Source organism: Anabrus simplex, chromosome 3, assembly GCF_040414725.1.
Source record: "Anabrus simplex isolate iqAnaSimp1 chromosome 3, ASM4041472v1, whole genome shotgun sequence".
Lineage (NCBI taxonomy): Eukaryota > Metazoa > Arthropoda > Insecta > Orthoptera > Tettigoniidae > Anabrus > Anabrus simplex.
The window spans coordinates 67870172-67893010 of record NC_090267.1 but is presented as its reverse complement, the minus strand read 5'-3'; the positions used below and the strand labels follow the sequence as shown (position 1 = coordinate 67893010).

Genomic DNA, 22839 nt, shown 5'->3' with positions numbered 1-22839 from the left:
ATAGAACTACTGGCTTCAGAACTGTTTCATAGTGACGTATCTTGGTGTTTTGGGAAAGACATTTTTTGTTGTAGATTGTGCGGGATGTTTGGTAGGCTATTTCCAGTTTGCGTACTCGCTCCTGAAGTGCTTCTTTGTCCAGTCCATTTTTCATGATGATCTCACCCAGGTATTTGAATTTGTCTACTCGGGTGATGTCCCCGTATTTTGTATGGAGTTTTGGTGGAGCCTCTTTGATGTTAGTCATTACTTCTGTTTTCTCAAACGATATCTGCAAACCAGTTTGTTCGGCAATTTCCTTTAAAATTTCAACTTGAGCTCTAGCGGTTTCTATGTCGGTTGAGAGAATAGCAATATCATCGGCAAATGCTAAGCAGTCTGTTGCGATCCCCTTGGATTTGGTTCCTATTCTCAATGAACTGTAGTTGGTTTCCTGTAATCTCACCCGCCAGGTTCTGATGATCTTTTCAAGAACACAGTTGAAGAGTATCGGGGATAGTCCATCACTTTGTCGGACTCCTGTTTTGACGTCAAAGGAATGCGAGAGACATCCGTGGAACTTCACCTTGGATTTTGTATCGGTCAGGGTGGCTCTAATTAATGCCAGCAGTTTCAAATCGACTCCAAATTCATTTAAGATGTTTAGCAGGACTTCCCAGTCAATGGAGTTGAACGCTTTCTTAAAGTCCACAAAGACAGACACATACTGCTTGGACCTTAGTGTACAATATCTGATGATCGTTTTGAGATTTTGGATCTGTTCAGCTGTTGAGCGACCTTTTCTGAACCCTCCTTGGTATTCACCTATTTGATGTTCGACTTGTGCTTCCAAACGCTCCAGGATGGCAAGTGATAGAATTTTGTAAGTCACGGGTAGCAAAGATATTCCTCTGTAGTTGTTGATGTTCTTCATGCTGCCTTTTTTGTGTAATGGATGGATCAAAGCTATTTTCCAATCTTTGGGTAGGGTCTCCTTGTTCCAAATTTCTTCTATTTGCTTTTGCAAGATATCAAGTGATTCTTCTGGGGCATATTTCCATAGTTCTGCTACTACTGAGTCTTCCCCCGGTGCTTTGTTATTTTTGAGACGGGCAATGTGGCGCTTGATTTCATTTGATTTGATTCCAATGGGACGCGCCCGATGGAGGTAACCGGTAAATTATTTATTATTATTATTATTATTATTATTATTATTATTATTATTATTATTCATACACTTCTCCACAGGAAATATGGGTAGTAATGGGGCACGGGATGCACCAAGTGCCTTACATAATTAAACTATTTACACATTATAATACAAACGTTGATGTACAGGTATATACAAAACTGTAGATCACGGGATCTTCATTCTTGCGAGAGGAATGATCGCACAATGTTGCATGTTGACAGGAGGACAGAATGTTGCATAATTTTGTAGATGTTCGGTGGAAGACCCAGTTCTCGCAGACTCTTGTGAAGTGTGTGTGGAATGAGGCCGTTGACTGACAGAATCACAGGAACTATTCGTACCAGTTTCATCTTCCAGATCCTCTTTATCTCTTCTGCAAGTTCTTTGTACTTGGAGATTTTTTCACTGTACTTCCTGTCAATGTTGGTGTCATTGGGGATAGCGATGTCAATAATGAAAGTCGTCCCAGTTTTCTTGTTTACCAGTATGATGTCTGGCCTGTTATGGTTGACTGTTTTGTCTGTCACTACAGCAGTGTCCCAATAAAGCTTAATCGACTCGTTCTCCAGGAATGGTCTTGGATGGTACTTGTAATAAGGGATACGCTCCTGAATTAATTGGTTTTCCTGAGCAAGTGCCTGGTGTATGATTCCCGAGACATGATTGTGTCGTCTCGTGTATTCTACGGGGGCAAGTACTGGGCAGCCCGCAGTGATATGGTCGATGGTCTCGAGATGAATGGAGCATCGTCTGCATTTGTCGGAGAGTACACTGGTGTCTTTGATGATGTACTTTTTGTAATTGTTTGTAGCTATTACTTGGTCTTGTATAGCAACTGCAAATCCCTCTGTCTCCCCAAATAAACGCCCACTTTGTAACCACATACATGACGCATTCTTGTCTATGCTCTTATTATTATGCTATTATTATTATTATTATTATTATTATTATTATTATTATTATTATTTAATTGGATAGCTTTTATCATGTTTTAAACTTACTTCTCTCCAAATATATACCTATACTGGCCCGAGTTACGAGATATTATACGACCACTTTGTTAATGATGTCGCCTGCTGTATAAATAGCAACAACCGCGAATATTTCTCAACTAAAGTAAACTAGTTTCCTCATCCCGAGGTGGTACAGCTCTTTTTAGACACACCCCGAGTGGAGGGGAGTTACATGTACCACTTTTACCGCATATCAACTTTCCTGTCATTCGCAAATCTCTGGCAGTACGGTACGGGGAATCGAAGTCAGACTCCCGAAAACAGCAACTAATTGTGCTAACCATTACGCTGGCGGACAATTTTAACTACAAAACTCAGACATATAGCATGACTGATGCATGCTTGCGGTGCACGGGTTGGACACGAAGCTAGGCCTATTCATCTATTTCTGCGACGTCATCAGAGCTGCAGTAGACCTACGCTACAGAGGCAGACATTTCTTAACTACGAAACACAGATGTACCGCATGGATTCGACGCGTTTTTCATTGCGTAGGTCGTACGGACGAAACTATTCACAAATTTGTGCGATGTCATCAGAGCTGCAATAAGACTTGTACCCGCTTCGAAGCGGAATCGTCATCGTTCTCTGACAAATAATGCTGGGGGGGGTCTTATAGGCGAGATTTATTTTTTTCATTTTCTTCGTCTTGAAAAGCCAGGGGAGTCTAATATACGAGGGGGTGTAATACACGAGTAAATATGGTATTTGTCCTGTGGACCAAATCTTTTACAATCTGCATTTATCCTTTCTTCTATTCCCTTTTCCTATGTTTGTCTGGCTTTCTTCTTATCTTACACTTCCCATGTTAAGATTGAGACTTATCGAGATGTTCCTTCAATGAGTGTTGAAGCTACACTCCTAATGAAGCTGGGAAACAGAAACAGACTCATTGGGGGCTGTGGAAGAATTGGGATTGATAAGGAGTGAGCCAATCTATTTGAAGAAGACAGTGAATGAAGATATGGAGATTGTCCTTGTTCTTTAGTCAGTCAGTCAGTCATCATTGATCTACATTTAGCACTGTTGCCCTGATGGCAGATTTCCTATCAGTTGTTTACTTAGTCTTTTCTTAAAATTATTTCGAAGAACTTGAATATTTATCCAACATTTCCCTTAATAAATTTTCCATTCCCAGTTCCTCCTCCTATAAATGATTATTTGCCCCAATTTGTCCTCTTGAATTCCACTTTTATCTTAACATTGTGATCTTTCCTTTTAAAAGTTCTTCTCAAGCTTATTTGTCTACTAATATCATTCATTCCACGCCATTTCTCTACTGAACATTGTGCTTTTACTCATTCGGAACAAATATTACAGATTTCCAATGGGAATCAACATCTGTATCATCATCTCCTTACTCGTAAATCTTTCCAGCCCAAAGTTTTCAACATTTTCATAATACAGTATAACCCCGATTTTGCGTGACCTCGATTTAGTGTAAATGTGCATTTTACACAAGAAATATCCGGTGCCGAAAATTATTCCATAAGAGCAATGAAATTTTATATTCGACTTAACGTAATTTACAATAGGGCAAAACTCGCATTTAGCACTAAGGAAATGTTAAAATTCTCAAATATTTTTTTCTATTCGTCTTGGTAATGGGACATTAACCCTGGAACCGGCAAGCAGTTTACCTTCAAGCGGCAAGCATTTAGGCGAGTTTTGCAAGCAACTTTTAAAAAATTCATAAAAATGTTGTTTTTCAATTTATTTTTACGTATAACAAGTCATTTTATTCAGAAAAGGACGAAGAATACTATAGTAGGAAATTAAACTTACCAATTTAGTATCCTGAAGCAGTATGGACAAAGTATCCAACACACGCTAAGTATTCCAAAATAATCCGAAAGTTCTGGGCAATGTGTACGTAAAAAGTAATATTATATGACAATTTTACTATATACAAAATTTGTACAATTTTATGCTGATTAAAAATATGTGCAAAAGGTTTCACTGCATTGAAGTATTGTAAAGTAAAATAGAACTGAAGTAACACAGGCACATCGCACCAAGACGTGAGTCTCGCTACCTTCGAAGTGGCTCATTTTTCTTCCTGCTTTCATAGGCCTCCAAAAATGTTCTAATTTATGGTAGTACTGTTGATGGACATTACAATTACATCCTGGGCACAAGAAGTGGGTGCGTGACTTTTTTTCTGCAGTCGAACAGACAGGGCACAACCGCAGTTTCTTTCCTGGGAGGGGTACCAGCTGATGTCCCTTTTCTCCTGAGGGTCCAGGTGGAATGTTTTGAAGAGTTTCTTCATCTACAAGACCTTCGACAATACTAACCATAAATTCCTCCTGTTCAAGGGGTTTGTCGGTGTTCAAACTATAGAGTATGTAGGCATCAAAAATTACAATTACCAACAGGTTATAGAATATTTCTTTCCTGTCGAAATGTTTGAGTGACATGACTTTAGAAAAAAATGGAAATAAGTTATTTGCGATTTTGAAGTGTACCACTATTTTTCAGTGTTGTTATTAGGGTTCAGACCCATATTTATAACTAGAGAAATGATTTTTTTTTTTTCATTTCTTATACTTTAACATCAACCCATCTTTGCAGACATGAATACGGACCCATATTTCCGGAATTCGTTTTATTTCATATAATTTCCTGTGCGTATGTATTTATTAGTTTCAGTCACTAAAAGATTCCGGATAGCATTGGAGAAAAACAAATAGAAATATCTTAGAGGAGGACTGCTCCTCGGAGGGCAATTTCATATACCTGCTTTTCGAACCTTGAACTTCTCTTCCACTTTTATTTCTGGCTCTGGAGGATAAACTCTTCTCCACTTCGGTTCTTGTTTGTCAACTGCATGACCATCATTATCATTATCATCAGTGGCTGGTTCATTGTGTTCCACATCATCGTCAATAACAGTGTCGAAATCACTTAGCCCAGGCTCATATAACTTGCCACTACCTGACGAATTATTGTCAACATCATTGTCAATTCCTTCTAAAAGTACGTCACTATCACCTTCGCCGTCCAGATCAAACAAACAATTACGAATTTCACTACTTCCCTGACAATTCACTCATTTTGCGCCACGAAAGCTAATGCACATCGGACAACGACAGCAAGCACAACAGAATGACCGTCTGCAAAGCGTTCTCGTCTTTCCATGTGTATACCGCACACTCTGTCACACTAAACTACTTCAGAATTGTGGTGTATTTATAGAGTAGAGTTTCCTCTTCAATATGATGCAAGGTATGTCATAAAGATGTTGAGTGTCAAGGCGCTATCTCGAAATTAGTCAGTGCTGGCGTAATGCATCTCAATAGCGACTCTGCCGGTTGAATAACAGGGAAATGAGTCGCGATCGTGACGATTGCCGGTTCTAGGGTTAAGAACCTATGAAAAAGACGTCATAAGCTTGCTAAGGATGATTCAAGGCGGAAGAGGAATTTAGAACACGGACACTTACAGCTAAAGTGAGATGTCGGACTCAGATACACATCCGACCACAGCCGCTGTAGTAGAAGAGAACCTGTTTTAATGACAATGTTATTATAATCTTTGAAAATTCCTATATTAATCTGTGCAATATACTTCGGTTACAATGACAACTCTTATACTGTTTCATCCGTTATTACGGGCAGATTTGGACGTGTTATTTGTTATCCGTTAGCAATATTCATACTCATTTTCTTTGATTCATACACTATACTCCAGCGTTTATACTGAATGCGATCAATCATCTTCCGTATCTATTCCTCGCTATGTGCGAGCGAGTTGATCTTGAATGAGCCTGAGGTTTCGTCACAACTCTGACTGGTGTAAACAAACATCAGGATAACAACTTTTTGCAATAAGTGGTTAACTCCTTAGAAATAAAGGGTGAATTAAATGATTGCTTCATTTTAATACTATGTAATGAAATAAAGTAAGAACGTGATACTTCTCCTTCTCAAGATACAGTGGTGTGCATAACTAATTTCAGTGGTTAGGTTATTACTTTCGCATCTTATTAAATTTCAGAAAGGCTGTTCCCATGTAAATTTATAGTGAAAATGTTATCATTATTCTACAGGAAACTTGAAATATGTTTCTATAATACGTGCGCGGTAAACCTAGGTTAAGTGACGTCGTTTGAAGTAAGAAAATGGAAATGTTTGCCACAAGCCTCTGGAGTGATACCATTACGATTTTTAAGAATGAAACTGAACATGCGTATTCAGTCTATTGGAATTAGAAAACACGTGCTAATGAGTAAGCTGCTGCTTGGAGAACATCTGCGAAAATATTTAAACAAACTGATTGCTGTTTCATACTGATTTTAATGTGTTATTGTGCGAGTTTGGTATATTTCCCGACTTCTATGGAAAATCATGTACAGTATAACGGTATAAAAACAACTTTAAACCGAAGTGGTTTTGCAGTCACGGACAAAAATCTGTCAAAATGAAGCACAAACCATAACTACAGTACAGTGTGTAGGGTAGATATCTCCTTGTTTTATTGCTGTCACTGTGTAAATAATGTATGCTGGTACCATTTATGTCAATACAGGCAAAGATCTCTGGAAAAGGAGTGCTTTCTACTAAAATCTCGATTTAAGGTTAAAAATATCAGGTCCGTGTAAAAATCTTAAATAGGGGTTCTACTGTATTACTCTTTTGTTAGAAATCACCCAGAACAAATCGTGCCACTTTCCTTTAGATCCTTTCTGGTTTTTGAGTCGAGTAATCCTGGTGTGGGTCCCATACATGGAACCCTACTCTAATTGGGGTCTTACCAGAGATGTATATTCCGTCTCCTTCTCGTCCTTACTACAAGCCCTAAATACCCTCATAACCGTATGAAGATATCTTTCATGTATAATCTCGTTAATGTGATTTCTCCAATGAAGATATTTCCTTATATTAACGCTTTAGTACTTACAGTGATACCCATGAGCTACTTAGACCTCGTGAACACAGTAATTAAAACTGACAGGACTTTTCCTCTTTGTGAAACTCACAACCTGAATTTTCATCCTGTTTACCATCATGCTGTCCATCTTATAACATTGTTGAGGTCTTTTCTTTGCAGTCGCTCACAATCCTGCAACTTATTTATTACTCTATGCAGTATAACACCAGCTGCAAAAGATCTTATATCTGATTCCAGTTCTTTACTCATATCATTTATATGTATAAGAAAACATAAAGATCCAATAATACTGCCCTATAGGACTTCCTTTTTTCGTTACAGAATCAGATAATGCTTCAAAAGCTATACAGTCCATTTGACCTCCTGAATCTAAAATATCTGTAGTATCTTGCTGGAATCCTACAAGTTGAGCCACACTGGAATAACCTTTCTGAAACCCAAACTGCCTTCTATCAAACAAGTTGGTCATTTTACAAATGTGTCTGATATAATCAGAAAGAATGCTTTGGCAGAGCTTACATGCAGCACATGTTGAGCTGACTGGCCTGTACTTGTCGGCTTTGTCTTTATCACCCTTTTCTTTGTACACTCAGGCATCTGTATAGCTACTCTCAATTAATTTGGTATAGCTCCTTCATGCAAACAGTACTCAAATAAATATATTTCAGATATGGCACTATATCGCAACTCATTATTTCCTTTAATATATCCCCAGAAATCTTTCATATCAGCTGTTTTTCTAGCTTCCAACTATTGTAAATAATCCCCACAAATCATGTCAATCCCAGCTGCTTTTCTAGCTTCCAAGTTTTGTAAATAATTTCATTGTCATAGGTAAATATCAGTACTTCACCTCCTCTACCTGGATATTTTCCTTAACTATCTTTACATACTGGGGACTGACTACTATTGCCTTCTGTAAGTTCTCACATATACACTCCTTTTACTCATTAATGTTCTCTGGAATGTCCTTCCTGGGTGTTTTGTTTCTATTTTTCTCTCTCTCTTCTCTGACCTGTCATTGCCTTAAATAGAAAAATAGGAACATTGAAAGGAAGACGTAACAGCAAAAACACAGTGATGGCCCCTCAACGAGTGCTTCCTTTCGAAGCTGCGAAGCATAAGAAGTCATAAGACACGTGCGAAGCTCATACAACATTAGTTGTTACTCTTGTTTTCTTTTCTAATCTTCATAGAACTGTAGTTGATTCTCTCTCTTTCTTTCTGACATCCATTCTGACAGATATATTTGAGCCATGTTGAGCAACCCTACAAGCCTGTCTTCTGGGCCACTTTAGTCCACAAATCCAGTTTTGTAGATGTCCCCCTCAGCCAGTATAACAAGATTATTAAACATTATATATGACGTGATCAAAAGGTTTCCATTTGAGGGCGTTGCTGCAGCGGACATGCAACACAGCACGGCTCTGATGCAGGTATATAAGCACGTACATGTAGGCAAGGGAATTAGTGTGGACCGAGCTCGATAGCTGCAGTCGCTTAAGTGCGGCCACTATCCAGTATTCGGCAGATAGTTGGTTCGAACCCCACTGTCGGCAGCCCTGAAAATGTTTTCCGTGTTTTTCCGTTTTCACACCAGGCAAATGCTGGGGCTGTAACCTTAATTAAGGCCATGGCCGCCTCCTTCCCACTCCTAGCACTTTCCTGTCCCATCGTCGCCATAAAACCTACCCATGTTGGTGCGACGTAAAACAACATACGTACATACATACATTATCATTATAGACTGTTATGCCTTTCAGCGTTCAGTCTGCAAGCCTCTGAGAATTTACTAAACGTCGCCACAATCCTCGATTTGCAACTAGTGTTGTGGCCTCATTTAGTTCTATACCTCTTATCTTTAAATAGTTAGAAACCGAGTCTAACCATCGTCGTCTTGGTCTCCCTCTACTTCTCTTACCCTCCATAGCAGAGTCCATTATTCTCCTAGGTAACCTATCCTCCTCCATTCGCCTCACATGACCCCACCACCGAAGCCGGTTTATGCATACAGCTTCATCCATCGAGTTCATTCCTAAATTAGCCTTTATCTCCTCATTCCGAGTACCCTCCTGCCATTGTTCCCACCTGTTTGTACCAGCAACCATTCTTGCTACTTTCATGTCTGTTACTTCTAACTTATGAATAAGATATCCTGAGTCCACCCAGCTTTCGCTCCCGTAAAGCAAAGGTGGTCTGAAAACAGACCGATGTAAAGATAGTTTCTTCTGGCAGCTGACTTCCTTCTTACAGAATACTGCCGATCGCAACTGTGAGCTCACTGCATTAGCTTTTCTACACCTTGATTCAATCTCACTTACTATATTACCATCCTGGGTGAACACACAACCTAAATACTTGAAATTATTGACCTGTTCTAGCTTTGTATCACCAATCTGACATTCAGTTCTGTTGAATTTCTTACCTACTGACATCAATTTAGTCTTCGAGAGGCTAATTTTCATACCATACTCATTGCACCTATTTTCAAGTTCCAAGATATTAGACTGCAGGCTTTCGGCACAGTCTGCCATTAAGACCAAGTCGCAGCATAGGCCAAACTGCTTACTACATTTCCACCCAACTGAATCCCTCCCTGCCATTTTATACCTTTCAGCAGATAATCCATGTAAACTACGAACAGCAAAGGTGAAAGATTACAGCCTTGTCTAACTCCTGTAAGTACCCTGAACCAAGAACTCATTCTACCATCAATTCTCACTGAAGCCCAATTGTCAACATAAATGCCTTTGATTGATTTTAATAATCTACCTTTAATTCCATAGTCCCCCAGTATAGTGAACATCTTTTCCCTCGGTACCCTGTCATATGCTTTCTCTAGATCTACGAAACATAAACACAACTGCCTATTCCTCTCGTAGCATTTTTCAATTACCTGGTGCATACTGAAAATCTGATCCTGACAGCCTCTCTGTGGTCTGAAACCACACTGGGTTTCATCCAACTTCCTCTCAACAACTGATCGCACCCTCCCTTCCAAGATGCCAGTGAATACTTTGCCTGGTATAGTAATCAATGAGATACCTCGATAGTTGTTGCAATCCTTCCTATTCCCTTGTTTATAAATAGGTGCAATTACTGCTTTTGTCCAATCTGAAGGTACCTTACCAACACTCCACGCTAATTTTACTACTCTATGAGGCCATTTCATCCCTGCCTTCCCACTATACTTCACCATTTCAGGTCTAATTTCATCTATTCCTGCTGCCTTACGACAATGGAGTATATTTACTATCCTTTCCACTTCCTCAAGCAACTTGAAAAAAAAAAAAAAAAAAAAAAAAAAAAGGAATTAGTGTGGCAGTTGTGTTGAGCCGAGATACGTGCGTTAAATGCGGCCATGTGAACTATGGCGATGTTATTACCAAATGCATCCAATCAGGACCAATATGCTGTTATTCTGTTCTTGGTTTCCAAAGACAAACACCAGTGGACATCCATCAGATAATGAAGACTTTGTATAGTGCAGCATGTCTGTCGAAAACCACTGTTGTGGAAAGGTGCACCAAGTTCCATGCAAGTCGCGTTTCGACATGAGATGCCAGTCGATTTGGGAGGCATCCATTACGGACTACAACAAGTGGGGGTGGATGAGGCCTTTAGTCCTGATCTCTCCCCGTGTGATTTTCATTCTTTTGGTTCCCTCAAAAAGCAGGGTCGACGTTTCCTGTCGGATAAGGATGTGCTACAGGCAGTTACTAACTTCTTCAAGCAGCAGGACACAGTGTTTTACCACGTGGGAATCTCATTGGTGGGATGAGTGCCTCAATGCTCACGGTGATTTGCCTGATTGGCATCCCGATTCAGGACTGTACGGCCTTCGAACAGAAACTTACCAATATAAATGGTCCGTTTTCCAGCTGACTCATTCCTGGTTGCCAGCGTTTCGCCCCCGTGTGCTAGGCTGGGCTCATCAGTTGGTACCTAGAAAACCTACCAAGACGCTGGCTGCATACCGTGGAGGCCACTGTGTAGGCTAATTGTAGCCACCAGCAGTGCCAGTGCACTATGAGAGACTTTGTCTCATTATTAAAAATTGATGCCTGTTTGGCCATCAGATGATATAGATATTGACTCCCATTGTGAATGTGAAATATTTGTTCCAAATGAGTAAATTTATAATACCAATATAAATGGTCCATTATTGGACATTATAAATTTTCCAGCTAACTCATTCCTGGTTGCCAGCGTTTCGCCCCCATGTGCTAGGCTGGGCTCATCAGTTGGTACCTAGCATACCTACCAAGACGCTGGCTAGTGCATACCGTGGAGGCCACTGTATAAGCTAATTGTAGCCACCGGCAATGCCAATGCACTATGAGAGACTTTGTCTCATTATTAAAAATTGATGCCTGCTTGGTCATCAGATGATATATATGTTGATTCCCATAGAGAATGTGAAATATTTGTTCTGAATGAGTAAATTTATAATAACCAATATAAATGGTTCTGTTATTGGACATTATAAATTTTCCAGCTAACTCATTCCTGGTTGCCAGCATTTCGCCCCCATGTGCTAGGCTGGGCTCATCAGTTGGTACCTAGCAAACCTACCAAGACGTTGGCTAGTGCATACCGTGGAGGCCACTGCATAGGCTAATTGTAGCCACCGGCAGTGCCAATGCACTATGAGAGACTTTGTTTCATTATTAAAAATTGATGTTTGCTTGGCACTGCCAGTGGCTACAATTAGTCTACACAGTGGCCACCACAGTATGCACTAGCCAGCGTCTTGGTAGGTTTGCTAGGTACCAACTGATGAGGCCAGTCTAGCATACGGAGGCGAAACGCTGGCCACCAGAAATGAGTTAGCTGAAAAATTTATAACGCCCAATAACGGACCATTTATCTTGGTATTATAAATTTACTCATTCGGAACAAATATTTCACATCCACAATGGGAATCAACATCTATATCATCAGAACAGAAACTTTTTGTTCGCCTCTTATATTCTATGAATAATAACTCATAAGATAATGCATCAAGAATTAGATTCATTGAATTTCATGCTACACATTGTTTTAGCGTCATTCAACTATAGTTGTAATATTGAAAGATGCGTTCTAACAGTTCTTAGAGGGAGGTCTGTTTACTGCCTGCCTGGGTGGGGACAAAAGGTTTTCCATTGGGGGATGCAAGGTCACCAACTTGAGATTTGCTGATGACACCACCTTGATAGCATCATCTGAAGAGGAGTTGACAGAGCTGATCAAGAGAGTAGAGGAAGCAAGCCTAGAAATTGGATTACGCCTAAATCGACAGAAAACCTAAGTCATGATTGTTGATCGTAAGAACAACATCAGCCCACATATCAAACAGATTGGAGGGTGTGAAGTTGTACATCAGTATGTATATCTAGGCTCCTTACTATCCAATTCTGGTGGTTCCAAAGATGACATAAAGCGAAGAATTGAAATAGTAAAGGTAGCAATGATCCGTCTGCGGAAGATCTGGAAAGATAATAACATCACCATCAATGCAAAAAAGAAGCTTGTTGATTCTCTAGTCTTCTCAGTCTTCTTGTATGGCGCAGAGACGTGAACCATCCTCAAACGTGATCGTGAACGGATAGAAAGCTTTGAAATGTGGTGCTGAAGGAAAATGTTAAGGATTCCTTGGACAGCTCATCGCACGAACACATCAATCCTGAACCAACTTCAGATAAAAGTTTATCTATCGTGTAAGGTCTCTCAGCGGATTGTACGCTACTTTGGACATATAATGCGCTGAGATGGTAGTCTTCAAAAGCTGATTGTTGAAGGTAAAGTCCAGGGAACCAGACAACGAGGACGAGTACCAACGCGATGGATTGACATGGTGAACGGCCCCCTACAGAGTTCTCTCAGAGCAACCACATTGAAAGCTTTAGATAGGGAAGAATGGCGGAGTATGGTTCATCGGCTAGAGGACTGAATATTATGATAGTCATGACGCCTCAGTCATGAGGCAAAACAAAGGAGGAGGAGGAGGAGGAGGAGGAGGAGAAGAAGAAGAAGAAGCAGAAGATGAAGCAGAAGAAGAAGAAGAAGAAGAAGAAGAAGAAGAAGAAGAAGAAGAAGAAGAAGAAGAAGGAGGAGAAGGAGGAGGGTATGGTTCCCATGGAAACAAGGGTGCACCCACTGCAGTTGACATGGAGATGAGCCTGCTGGCCAGCTTGTGTTGCTCAGAGTGGCCAAACCTCCCTTCTGAGTTACGTACACAGAACACAGCGGTCTGAACGAACGAACAAGTGAGCGAGAAGCAAAGGGAAAGAGAAAGGTATGTAGGAATGTGGCAATAACATGCAATAGCACGTGCAATGTTCTCTCCAGTACTGTCTGTCAAAAGGCTTCTTGTAATATTATGGATATAGGCGATTTTACAAAAAAAATTACAAGAATATGGCAAAGCAAAGAATGAGAAGACAATGGTTTTACTCTGCATATTTTTATAATTGTCATCACCAGGCGAGTTGGCCGTGCGGTTAGGAGCGCGCAGCTGTGAGCTTGCATCTGGGAGATAGTAGGTTCGAATCCCACTGTCGGCAGCCTGAAGATGGTTTTCCATGGTTTCCCCATTTTTACACCAGGAAAATGCTGGGGCTGTACCTTAATTAAGGCCACGGCCGCATCCTTCCAATTCCCAGTCCTTTCCTATCTCATCGTCGCCATAAGACCTGTCTGTGTCGGTGCGGCATTAAGCCAAATAAATATATAATTGTCATCAAGGACTCAAGATTTTAAACTATTATGTTTCACTAAATATTTTACATTTTTTTTTTTTTTTTCTTTTCGTGTTCATTATTCAATACTTTTCCAATTTATGGTTGTTGTAATGGCTGAGGATAACCTCACTTGTCAATGAATATAAAATTTATCATTTATTCATATAACTCGGGATTTATGCATTTCTGGACTTTATTGTTATAACGTTATTTCTTCTCTCTGTATGAGGAGTTCATGGATGAAGTTTTGCTCTGGGGTATCATTGCATTCTATATTTGGTACTGTAGATTTATTTTCTGTTTTGCCAACTGTTTTCATACTAGACCTAGGCCTATAACAAAGAGAGTGATGGGCTTACTCATCTATTGTCTTCCAAGGACTTGCAGTTTATTTACCTATGATGAAAATTTTTGCTATGAGAGTAAAGGGCTTACCAAATCCATCTTGTATTTCTTAGTGTAAAAACATTTTAAAATAAGAGTGAGCAGATGTTACTGCTGAACAGAAAAGACATCTGAGAGCATGTTGTGGAGAAGCATGACATTTTTATTGCCATCCTGCATCTTTCATGACCAGATCTCCCAATAGTCATTTTTCTTAGATGTCTCCAGACTTTCCTTTTAGTCTTTTGCCATGGACACCGCGTCCAAAGTAATTCTTGGTCTCCTGTCAAGAACCATTCTTTTATATGCCCATACCAGTGTATACTGCCTAGCTCGTTTGCTACAGAAAGCTGTTGACAAATTTCCTCATTTCTGATTTTTATCTCTTCTTGTCGTTTGGAGACTGGAGTGGAGGCTTGGAGACTAGTATTTTCTGGTCCTGTCAAGTTAGCTGCTTCATTTCCAAATGTGTCTCAGATTTCCTGGTCATCACTAAGCCAACTACAGCATCTTATTTCTGCTGATTTTGAATCCTAGTTTTTTAAACTCTTGTCTTCCTGAGATTGAGAAAAGAATGTTCTGGATGGCCTGAGTGACTCAGATGGTTGAGACCTTATGACTCCAACCTGGCAGGTTCGATCCTGGCTCATTCTGGTGGTATTTGAAGGTGTTCAAATATCTCAGCCTTGTGTCGGTAGATTTATTGGCATGTAGAAGAACTCCTTCAGGACTAAATTCTTGCACCTCTGCATCTCCATGAACCGTAAAAGTAGTTAGTGGAACGTAAAGCCAATAACATTATTATTAAAAGAATATTTAGTGTGAGTAGAGAAATGTATGAACTGAGTGAAATGACTCAGAAATGTATACTTGTTCCTCATTTCCTTTTTTTGCAGGAAAAAATCACCGAAGGCTAGAACTACGACTGAGGCACAGTCTGTATTAAGCAGTGTTTCATCCTCCCCATCCAAGCAGAGGTAGAGTATCTTAATTTTCAAGTTGCTATAAAAAAGGGAAAAGAAAAAATAGAAAAAAAATATTTTTTTATGTGGGAGTGTGGAAAATCTTTCATGAGACACTTGTGAGGGTCTACACTCCACAAGCTGTTACCTTCATGTCATAGTATGTAGGGTAATGAGAATTTTTAGATATAATGATAGTAGATACATTGATTAAGCATACAAGTAGTAGAAGAAGAAGAAGCACAATAAATAATAATAATAATAATAATAATAATAATAATAATAATAATAATAATAATAATAATAATAATAATAATAATAATAGCAATAACAATAATAATAATTGAACAATAACAACAGAAACGTGCGGTGAGAAGGAACTAGGCCAAGAGAAAAATATAGGGACAAGAGAAAACCAAAAGTTGACAACATAAATAAGATACATATTTAACAATAAATAAATGAGTAATTAAACATTTCTCAGCAACATAGTAAATGCCAGACAAGTGTTTATTAGACAATAAAATACATAGAGGAAACCTCTGCAGACAAGGAAAAGGTGCCACATTTATAATATAGAATATCAAAAAATACATCAAGAACTGAATGAATAAGTATTAAGTGTACAATAAAGAGTGATAAAATTCCAATAAAAGGAAGGAACCTAAAGATGAAAAGAAAAGAAGATGCAAAAAGAAAGGAAAGGGGAATGGAAGTAGGGATCGAACTGGGGAAAGGATTCTCTTTGCCAGGCGTAGTTACGCTTCGGGATGTTTATATTGCAGAAAGTAGCATTGGTCCTAGGAAGCAGATAATGTGAGATCAAAGTTCTATTGTCCGAAGTACAGTTCGTGTTTGAAAATATTAAGTAGGAATAAAGTCTTGCATATTAGTTCGATGCCAGAATAAGCTGACAAAAGCAAAGTTCAACCGAGGCACATGGCCCAATGAAGAATCTAATGTCAAAATAACATTATAATAGGTCTTGCTCACCAAATAATCTGAAGAATTATAGTACAGCTGGTAATGACTATATAAACTTAGCACAGTTGTTCGGTGCTCCATCACTCTGAGTTGAAGGCAGACAACCCAAGAGAGGTGGAGCCCGAGAATATAAAGCGGTATAGAAGCGTTGAGAAGAATAGAGAAGTTGAAAGCCAGCATGTTCCAGAGGTTAGCACAAGCACACACAGCAAGAGGAGAAGGCCGATGCGTGGAGAAGAAGATGACGTCAGGTCACGTGTTGAGTGGAGTAGCAGACAGCAGGTGAGCAGAGCAGTACAGTGAGTGAAGCAGCGGCAGCATGGTCAGAGAAAAAGCAGCATGCGAAGGTAGGAAATATACGTAAAGGAGATCGTAACAAAGCGTGTGAGATTCCTACTCACTAAAACCCACACACCCTTTTCCCACGACGTATATCTCCGCCACGGAACCGCTCTTGCATTACTTCAGGGCGGTGTCGTGCTAATTTCTCAGGTTTCTTCTTCCTTTATTTCTGCTTTATTGTTCATGAGCATTTAAATTCCTCTTTTTCTGATGCAGGATGCCTTCTACATATACTGTTACCTGATCCCAAGATTCTTGGTTTTGTAGCATCACCTGCACAATATAGTTTCTGCCGTCAATTCTCCTTGCTCAGCTTCTAAATATCTTCTCTGTGTTGACCAATGGTAACGTACAAAAAATGTGTGAAGTACATCGTCAACATCATTGCAATAAATACTCGCCGAATCACTCGCTCTGTAGAAATTTCCGGAAGTATCCGTGACCCGCCAAGAGCTGCGTAAGATAAAAATTAACCTCATCATGAGCTTGTGCAACCCAATCGGCTAAACATGGTATCAGCTGCTTAGTCTATTTTCCTCGAGGACCTTGCTCCCACCTTTGCTGCCATTGTTTCATTCATTGCCTATAAGCTAGCTCCTGAGCACGCTTCTTTCCGAGCTCCCCTTGAGTTTGCCAGACTTCCTGTCTCTCTAAGGCAAGTAAATGAATAGGTGCTACTGCTGCTACCGTAAGAACCGCAGATTCGGATACTGTCTGATGTGCACTTGTAATACGCAAAGCTGATCTCCACTGTACTGCAGGTATCCTTTATGGTATTTTTCAAGCTTCAGAGATTCATCCCAGACTTCAGCACCATACAGAAGTGTCGAGTGAACTATCGACATCAGAAGTCGTTGTTTGCTAGACTTTGGACCTTTAACATTGCTCATTAATCTACTCAGTGCAATCGTTGTTTTCACCGCCTTATCCGCCACCCATTTGATATGATCCCAAAATGTAAGTTTAGTATCAAGTGTCACACTAAGGTACTTTTTACTTCTAGATGTTTCGATTACTGTTTGTCCAATATACATTGGAATAATGGTCGTGATCCTTTTCCTTGTCAAGAGAACTGTCTCTGTTTTATGATCTGCCAGTTGTAATCTGTGATTTGCCATCCAATCTTTTACCCGTTGCATCACTTGATTTACCTTAAACTGAGCCAGCTCCAAATTTCGAGCTACTATCAAAACAGCTATATCATCAGCATAGCCCACTAGTGTCGTGTCTTCCACCATCTCTAACCTCAACAATCCATCATACACAAGGATAGACCCTTGTGCTGCACCAGCTGGGAGCCATTTCACTCTCTGCCCATCTTCTCTGTGATATACTAGAGTACGATCTTTCAAATAATTTCTCATTATGCGCATGAGATACTTTGAAAGTTTCTTGAAGCGCTTCCAACCTGTCATTCCACCTTACCGAGTTGAAAGCATTCTTGACATCCAGAGTCACAAGAATTGTCACTTTCCGAGAATGATGATTACCCATTTGTGCACTTTTCGCTGTATTTAACACTTCCCACACTACATCGATTGTCGAATGTCCTCGTCGAAAACCATGTTGATGATCAGAGAGGACCCCAGCTAGTTGAACTGCTGAAAGTATTCTAGGCTGCAGAAGTTTATCTAATCCCTTCCCAGCAGTATCCAGCATACGTAAAGGCCTGTAGCCTCCAGATTTCCTTTTGCTTATTAAAACTAGCCGAGCTGTTTTCCATTGAACACTAACAACCCTCGATAGCAGGCGGCTATTGTACATTTTCAGCTGTAGATGTTCGGTCTCGTGTTTGAGTTGTTTACTCATGTTGAACGAGGCCGAACTCTTCCCACAGTTCACAAAATGTACTTCATTATCATTAAGTGCAAAGGGAAAGCCAACATATGTACATTACATAACTAATTTATTCACTGAACTAATTACACTGTACAGCATACATACACATAGGACACTGTGATCCATGATGTAGCTCACCAAACTCAACACATCTACCCACAGTCGTTCAAGTCTCGTAAATCACTGACTCCGGTGAGACGCCTCACTCAGTCTCCCCTTCCACCGGGGATGATTAGTGCTGACCTCTGATGGACAAACATACACATGTCATTCAACAGTAGATGTGGGCAAAAATCTGCTATCAGTTTAAGTATCTCTGCTGGAATACCATCTGGTACTTGGGGCCTTTTTATTTCTAAGAGAGCTAATCGCTCTCGTCAATTCTTCTGGTTTAAAAAGTGGTACATCATCATCATCATCGTCGTCATCAGACCTCTCAGGATGATCTGGGAATAATGTGTCTACAATATCCTTCATTATATTTGAGTCCATGATCGAAGTCAAGAAACTTCCAAGTTTCTTCATAATGATCTTGTATCCTAAATCCAATGGTCATCATCCACTTCCTTAGCCATTTTCCACCATTTGTCGACTTTACTCTTTTTAATAGCATTTCTCAGTTCTTTCTTCGCCGGCTTATACTCAGCTGTGAGTGACGTATCTTCTTGGCTGACTCGTGCTCTCTGTGCCCTCCATCTAAGTCACAGACAACGTCTTCTCTGGTCAGTAATTTCTTTGGTCTTCCAATACGCTGAACGCTTCCTGTTTCGTAATGTATTATGAGTCATGGACAGATCACATGCTCTCCAAATAAACTGCTTGGTGAGTTCAACACATTTCTCAGCTGCTTCTTTCCCTGTATAATAACAACTTCTGTTTTACTATCCATTTCATTTCTTAAGACAGCAAGAAATTTCTCTCTATCCATACTTTCGCTATTCCACTGTGTTGGTTTATACGATGTAGCATTCATCTGTGGAGTTTTAGGAAGGACACGACAAATAATGTAGTGGTGATCACTTCCCATGCATTCTTCAGTCACCCGCCAGTCATTGATTTTCGAAGTGGTGGTGGTGGTGGAGAAATAACCATCCAGGCATTAGACCATGAATTGGTATAGATTTGGGAGAATGAAAAGATCCCCGATGAGTGTAAAACGGCACTGATTCACCCATTACACAAAAAAGGTGAAAAGCAGATGTCAACAATTATCATGGCATCTCTATTTTCTGTATAGCTTATAAAGTACTCTCATAAACCCTCAGATCAGACTAGTGGAGCAAATATATCCCAACTTGGTGAATATCAAGGTAGTTTCAGAAAAGGAAGATCATACATTGAGCAGATATGGAGTTTGGAAAGAGTCATGGAAAGTACACCTCAAAAGATGTAGATTTCCAGAAAGCATACTATTCAGTTGAACGTGAAGTGTTAATTGACATCTTTGAGTGAATTTGGAGCGGATGATAAAACAACAGAAATTATCAAGCAGACTAACTCTCACCTGCTCTAAAGTAAAATTCATGGGTGAATTTTCCAAGGAGTTTGAAGTTAAAACAGGAGTAAGGATGGACTATCACCCACTCTCTTTAATTGTGTGTTGGAGAAGGTTATCCTTGAATGGGAAAAATAACAAGATAGGCTTACTGGCCCAAGTATACATTGGAGGTTCAAAGAACGGTATCAAAATCAACTGTCTAGCTTTTGCTGATGATTTAGCTATCCTTTTTAGAAACACAGATACAGCTGTAGAACAGATAAATCTTTTGAAACAAGAAGCTGGAAAGGCTGGACTCGGGACCTGCTTTGAAAAAACAAAATACTTGACTAATATCCCCACTGCTCCCCAACAACTAAAGACAAGGTACTGTAAGATTGAAACAGTTAACAGCTACAAATATCTCGGTGAGATTATGTAGATGGGATCTAATGAAAGAGAAGCTGACAGCAGTAGGTGAGATAGGATGGCCACAGCGTTTCGCAGGACAAACAACTTGTACAAGAAAAAGGCAATTTAATGCAAGCTAAACTCTGACATTACAACATGGTGATTAAACCTGAATGTCTCTATGGAAGTGAATGCCTCTGAGTTACTGGAAAGGCTGGTCTGAGAGAAGCTGAAAAGTTGAAGAGGAGGATCCTTCAAAAGATAATGAGCTCAAAGATCATGGCTGGACGATGCAGATTGCGAGGACAAGAGGAACTTTATCAAAAAACCGAACATCTGACGGAATCCATGAAGAAGCAACGACTCAAGTTCTATGGTTAGAATGGAAGATAAGCGGTTGACTAAGAATTTTCTTACCATACTTGATAGTAGACCTAACATGTGATAAGTGGTTCAGGGAGGTCAGGAAGGATCTGAAAATTTAGACTAAATCGTGGAAACATTGTCAACAGAACCGAGTACCGACACCAGATCAGTAAGTTCAAGGGCTTTCGTGAAGAAGAACAGCGGGTGGACAGCAGAAAGGAGACAGGCTGCCAGAGAGAGAGTACAACGATACTGGGCTGCAAAGAAAGCTTCTAACAATGTGTAACTGTTGCTTATTGTGGTCTCTAATGGCCAGAAAGAAAAAAAAAAGTAGTAGTTCTTGTGAGCCAGATTTTTGTGCAGTGTAATGAGCGGTAAGAGGGATAGAAGGAAGGAAGAGTGAAGGGGGGGCAAAATAAATTTTATACTCCAGAGGGGGGGGCGATATAAAATTTTTGCAGAGAATTGATCTAGTGTCCAGTATAATGGTTGCTAGTATAATCACATGTCTGATTTACACTGCATTTCACACACCAACTTCTTGTGAACTATTGTAAAAATAAAAATGATAATGCCAATATTTTTTATTTTGTGTTGCTGGAAATATTGGAAATTTTTGTTGTAATCTCTCATTACTAGTTAAAGCATGATGATTTTTTCTTGAATCGTCATCTGGTTTAGTTTCATTATCAGCTGCTCTGCCATGTCACTTGTAAAATATGCAGCCACCTTCGAAACAAAGACAAGGGCACCAGGTGTAATGTTGAAAATTGCAGGAAAGAAAGGGTTTTAGAATAACTCAACTACCTTCAATCAATCAATCAATCAATCAATCAATCAATCAATCAATCAATCAATCAATCAATCAATCAATCAATCAATCGGTGATCTGCATTTAGGGCAGTTGCCCAGGTGGCAGATTCCCTATCAATTGTTTATCTCATATTTACATATATTTATAATTGTTTACCTAGCTTTTCTTAAATATTTTCAACAAACTTGAAAATTTATCGAACCTTTCTCTTAACAATTTATTCCAATCCCTTACTCCTCATCTTATAAATGAATATTTACCCCAATCTGTCCTCTTTAATTCCTATGATCTTTCCTACTTTGAAAAGCTGCACTCAAGCTTATTCTTCTGCTTATGTCATTCCACGCCAACTCACCACTGACAGCTCAAAACCACTGACACCACATAGTTGAGCATTTCGTCTCCTTACTCCCAAGTTTTCCTCTCCAAAAGTTTGCAACATTTTAGTAGCACTACTCCTTTGTTGGGAAATCACCCGGAGCAAGTCATGGATCTTTACCATTCTTTACCACCTTGAAAGGTACAAACCTATTTTCTCATTCCTCAACAATTGCTTTAAACCCATCCCAGAGTCTGTTTACATTTTTATTTACCGTTTACCACTGATCATAGTTATTAAAAACTCCCTCATGCCTGTTTTAACAGCCATATGGTACTGCCTAATACTCCTGATTTTAATATCTTCCTTTCTTTCACATTTATTTTTAACTCTGATAAAGACAGCTTCATGATCACTTATGCCATCTATCACTTCAGTTTCTCTATAGAGGTCATCTGGTTTTATCAGTACCACTTCTAGAATATTTTTCCCTCTAGTTGGTTCCATCACTTTCTGATTCAGCTGTCCTTCCCATAATAACTTATTCACCATTTGTTGGTCATGCTTTCTGTCATTTGGATTCCCTTCCCAGAACAATCAGCAAGTTCAGATCACCTGCTACAATAACATTCCTCTCTGTATCGTTCCCCACATAGGTGATTATCTTATCAAATAATTCTGTATCAGTGTCAGTGCCAGCCTTGCCAGGTCTGTACACCCCAAAAATATCAAGTTGGCTATTGCCTTTAGAGATGAGTCTTACACCTAGAATTTTGTGTTCCTCATCCTTAACTTTTTTGTAGCTTTCAAATACTTCTTTCAGCAGTATAAATACTCCCCCTCCTATTGTCCCTAACCTATCTCTATGATAAACACTCCAGTTCAGTGAGAAAATTTCCGCATCCATGATATCACTTCTCAGCCATGATTCAATTCCTATTATAATATCTAGTAAATATATACCGTATTTATCAGATTACATACAGTAATTCTTTTCCTTTCTTTTCGATACTTCTGCAGTTTGACACTAATAATTTTATGTCATCATTACTCGATATCTTGCTTTTTATACTGTCATCACTGCTCCCTGGTCCACCCTGTCTCCCCTCTCTCTTACAAACCAACCTCCTAAATTATAT

General features: G+C 39.5%; 2 protein-coding genes across 2 annotated transcripts in view; both read left to right on the top strand.

Moving 5' to 3' along the window:
- LOC136866656 (trichohyalin) overlaps positions 1 to 16794 on the top strand; it is a 185328-nt gene extending 168534 nt beyond the window's left edge. The window contains exon 16 of the mRNA XM_067143774.2: positions 16691 to 16794. Coding sequence (XP_066999875.2) covers positions 16691 to 16794 — 104 coding nt within the window. The remainder of the gene's footprint in view (positions 1 to 16690) is intronic.
- The window catches only part of LOC136865972 (serine-rich adhesin for platelets), a 211432-nt gene that overhangs the window by 10649 nt on the left and 177944 nt on the right, over positions 1 to 22839 (top strand). The window contains exon 2 of the mRNA XM_067142550.2: positions 15083 to 15163. The gene's annotated coding sequence lies outside the window, so the exon portion shown is untranslated. The remainder of the gene's footprint in view (positions 1 to 15082; positions 15164 to 22839) is intronic.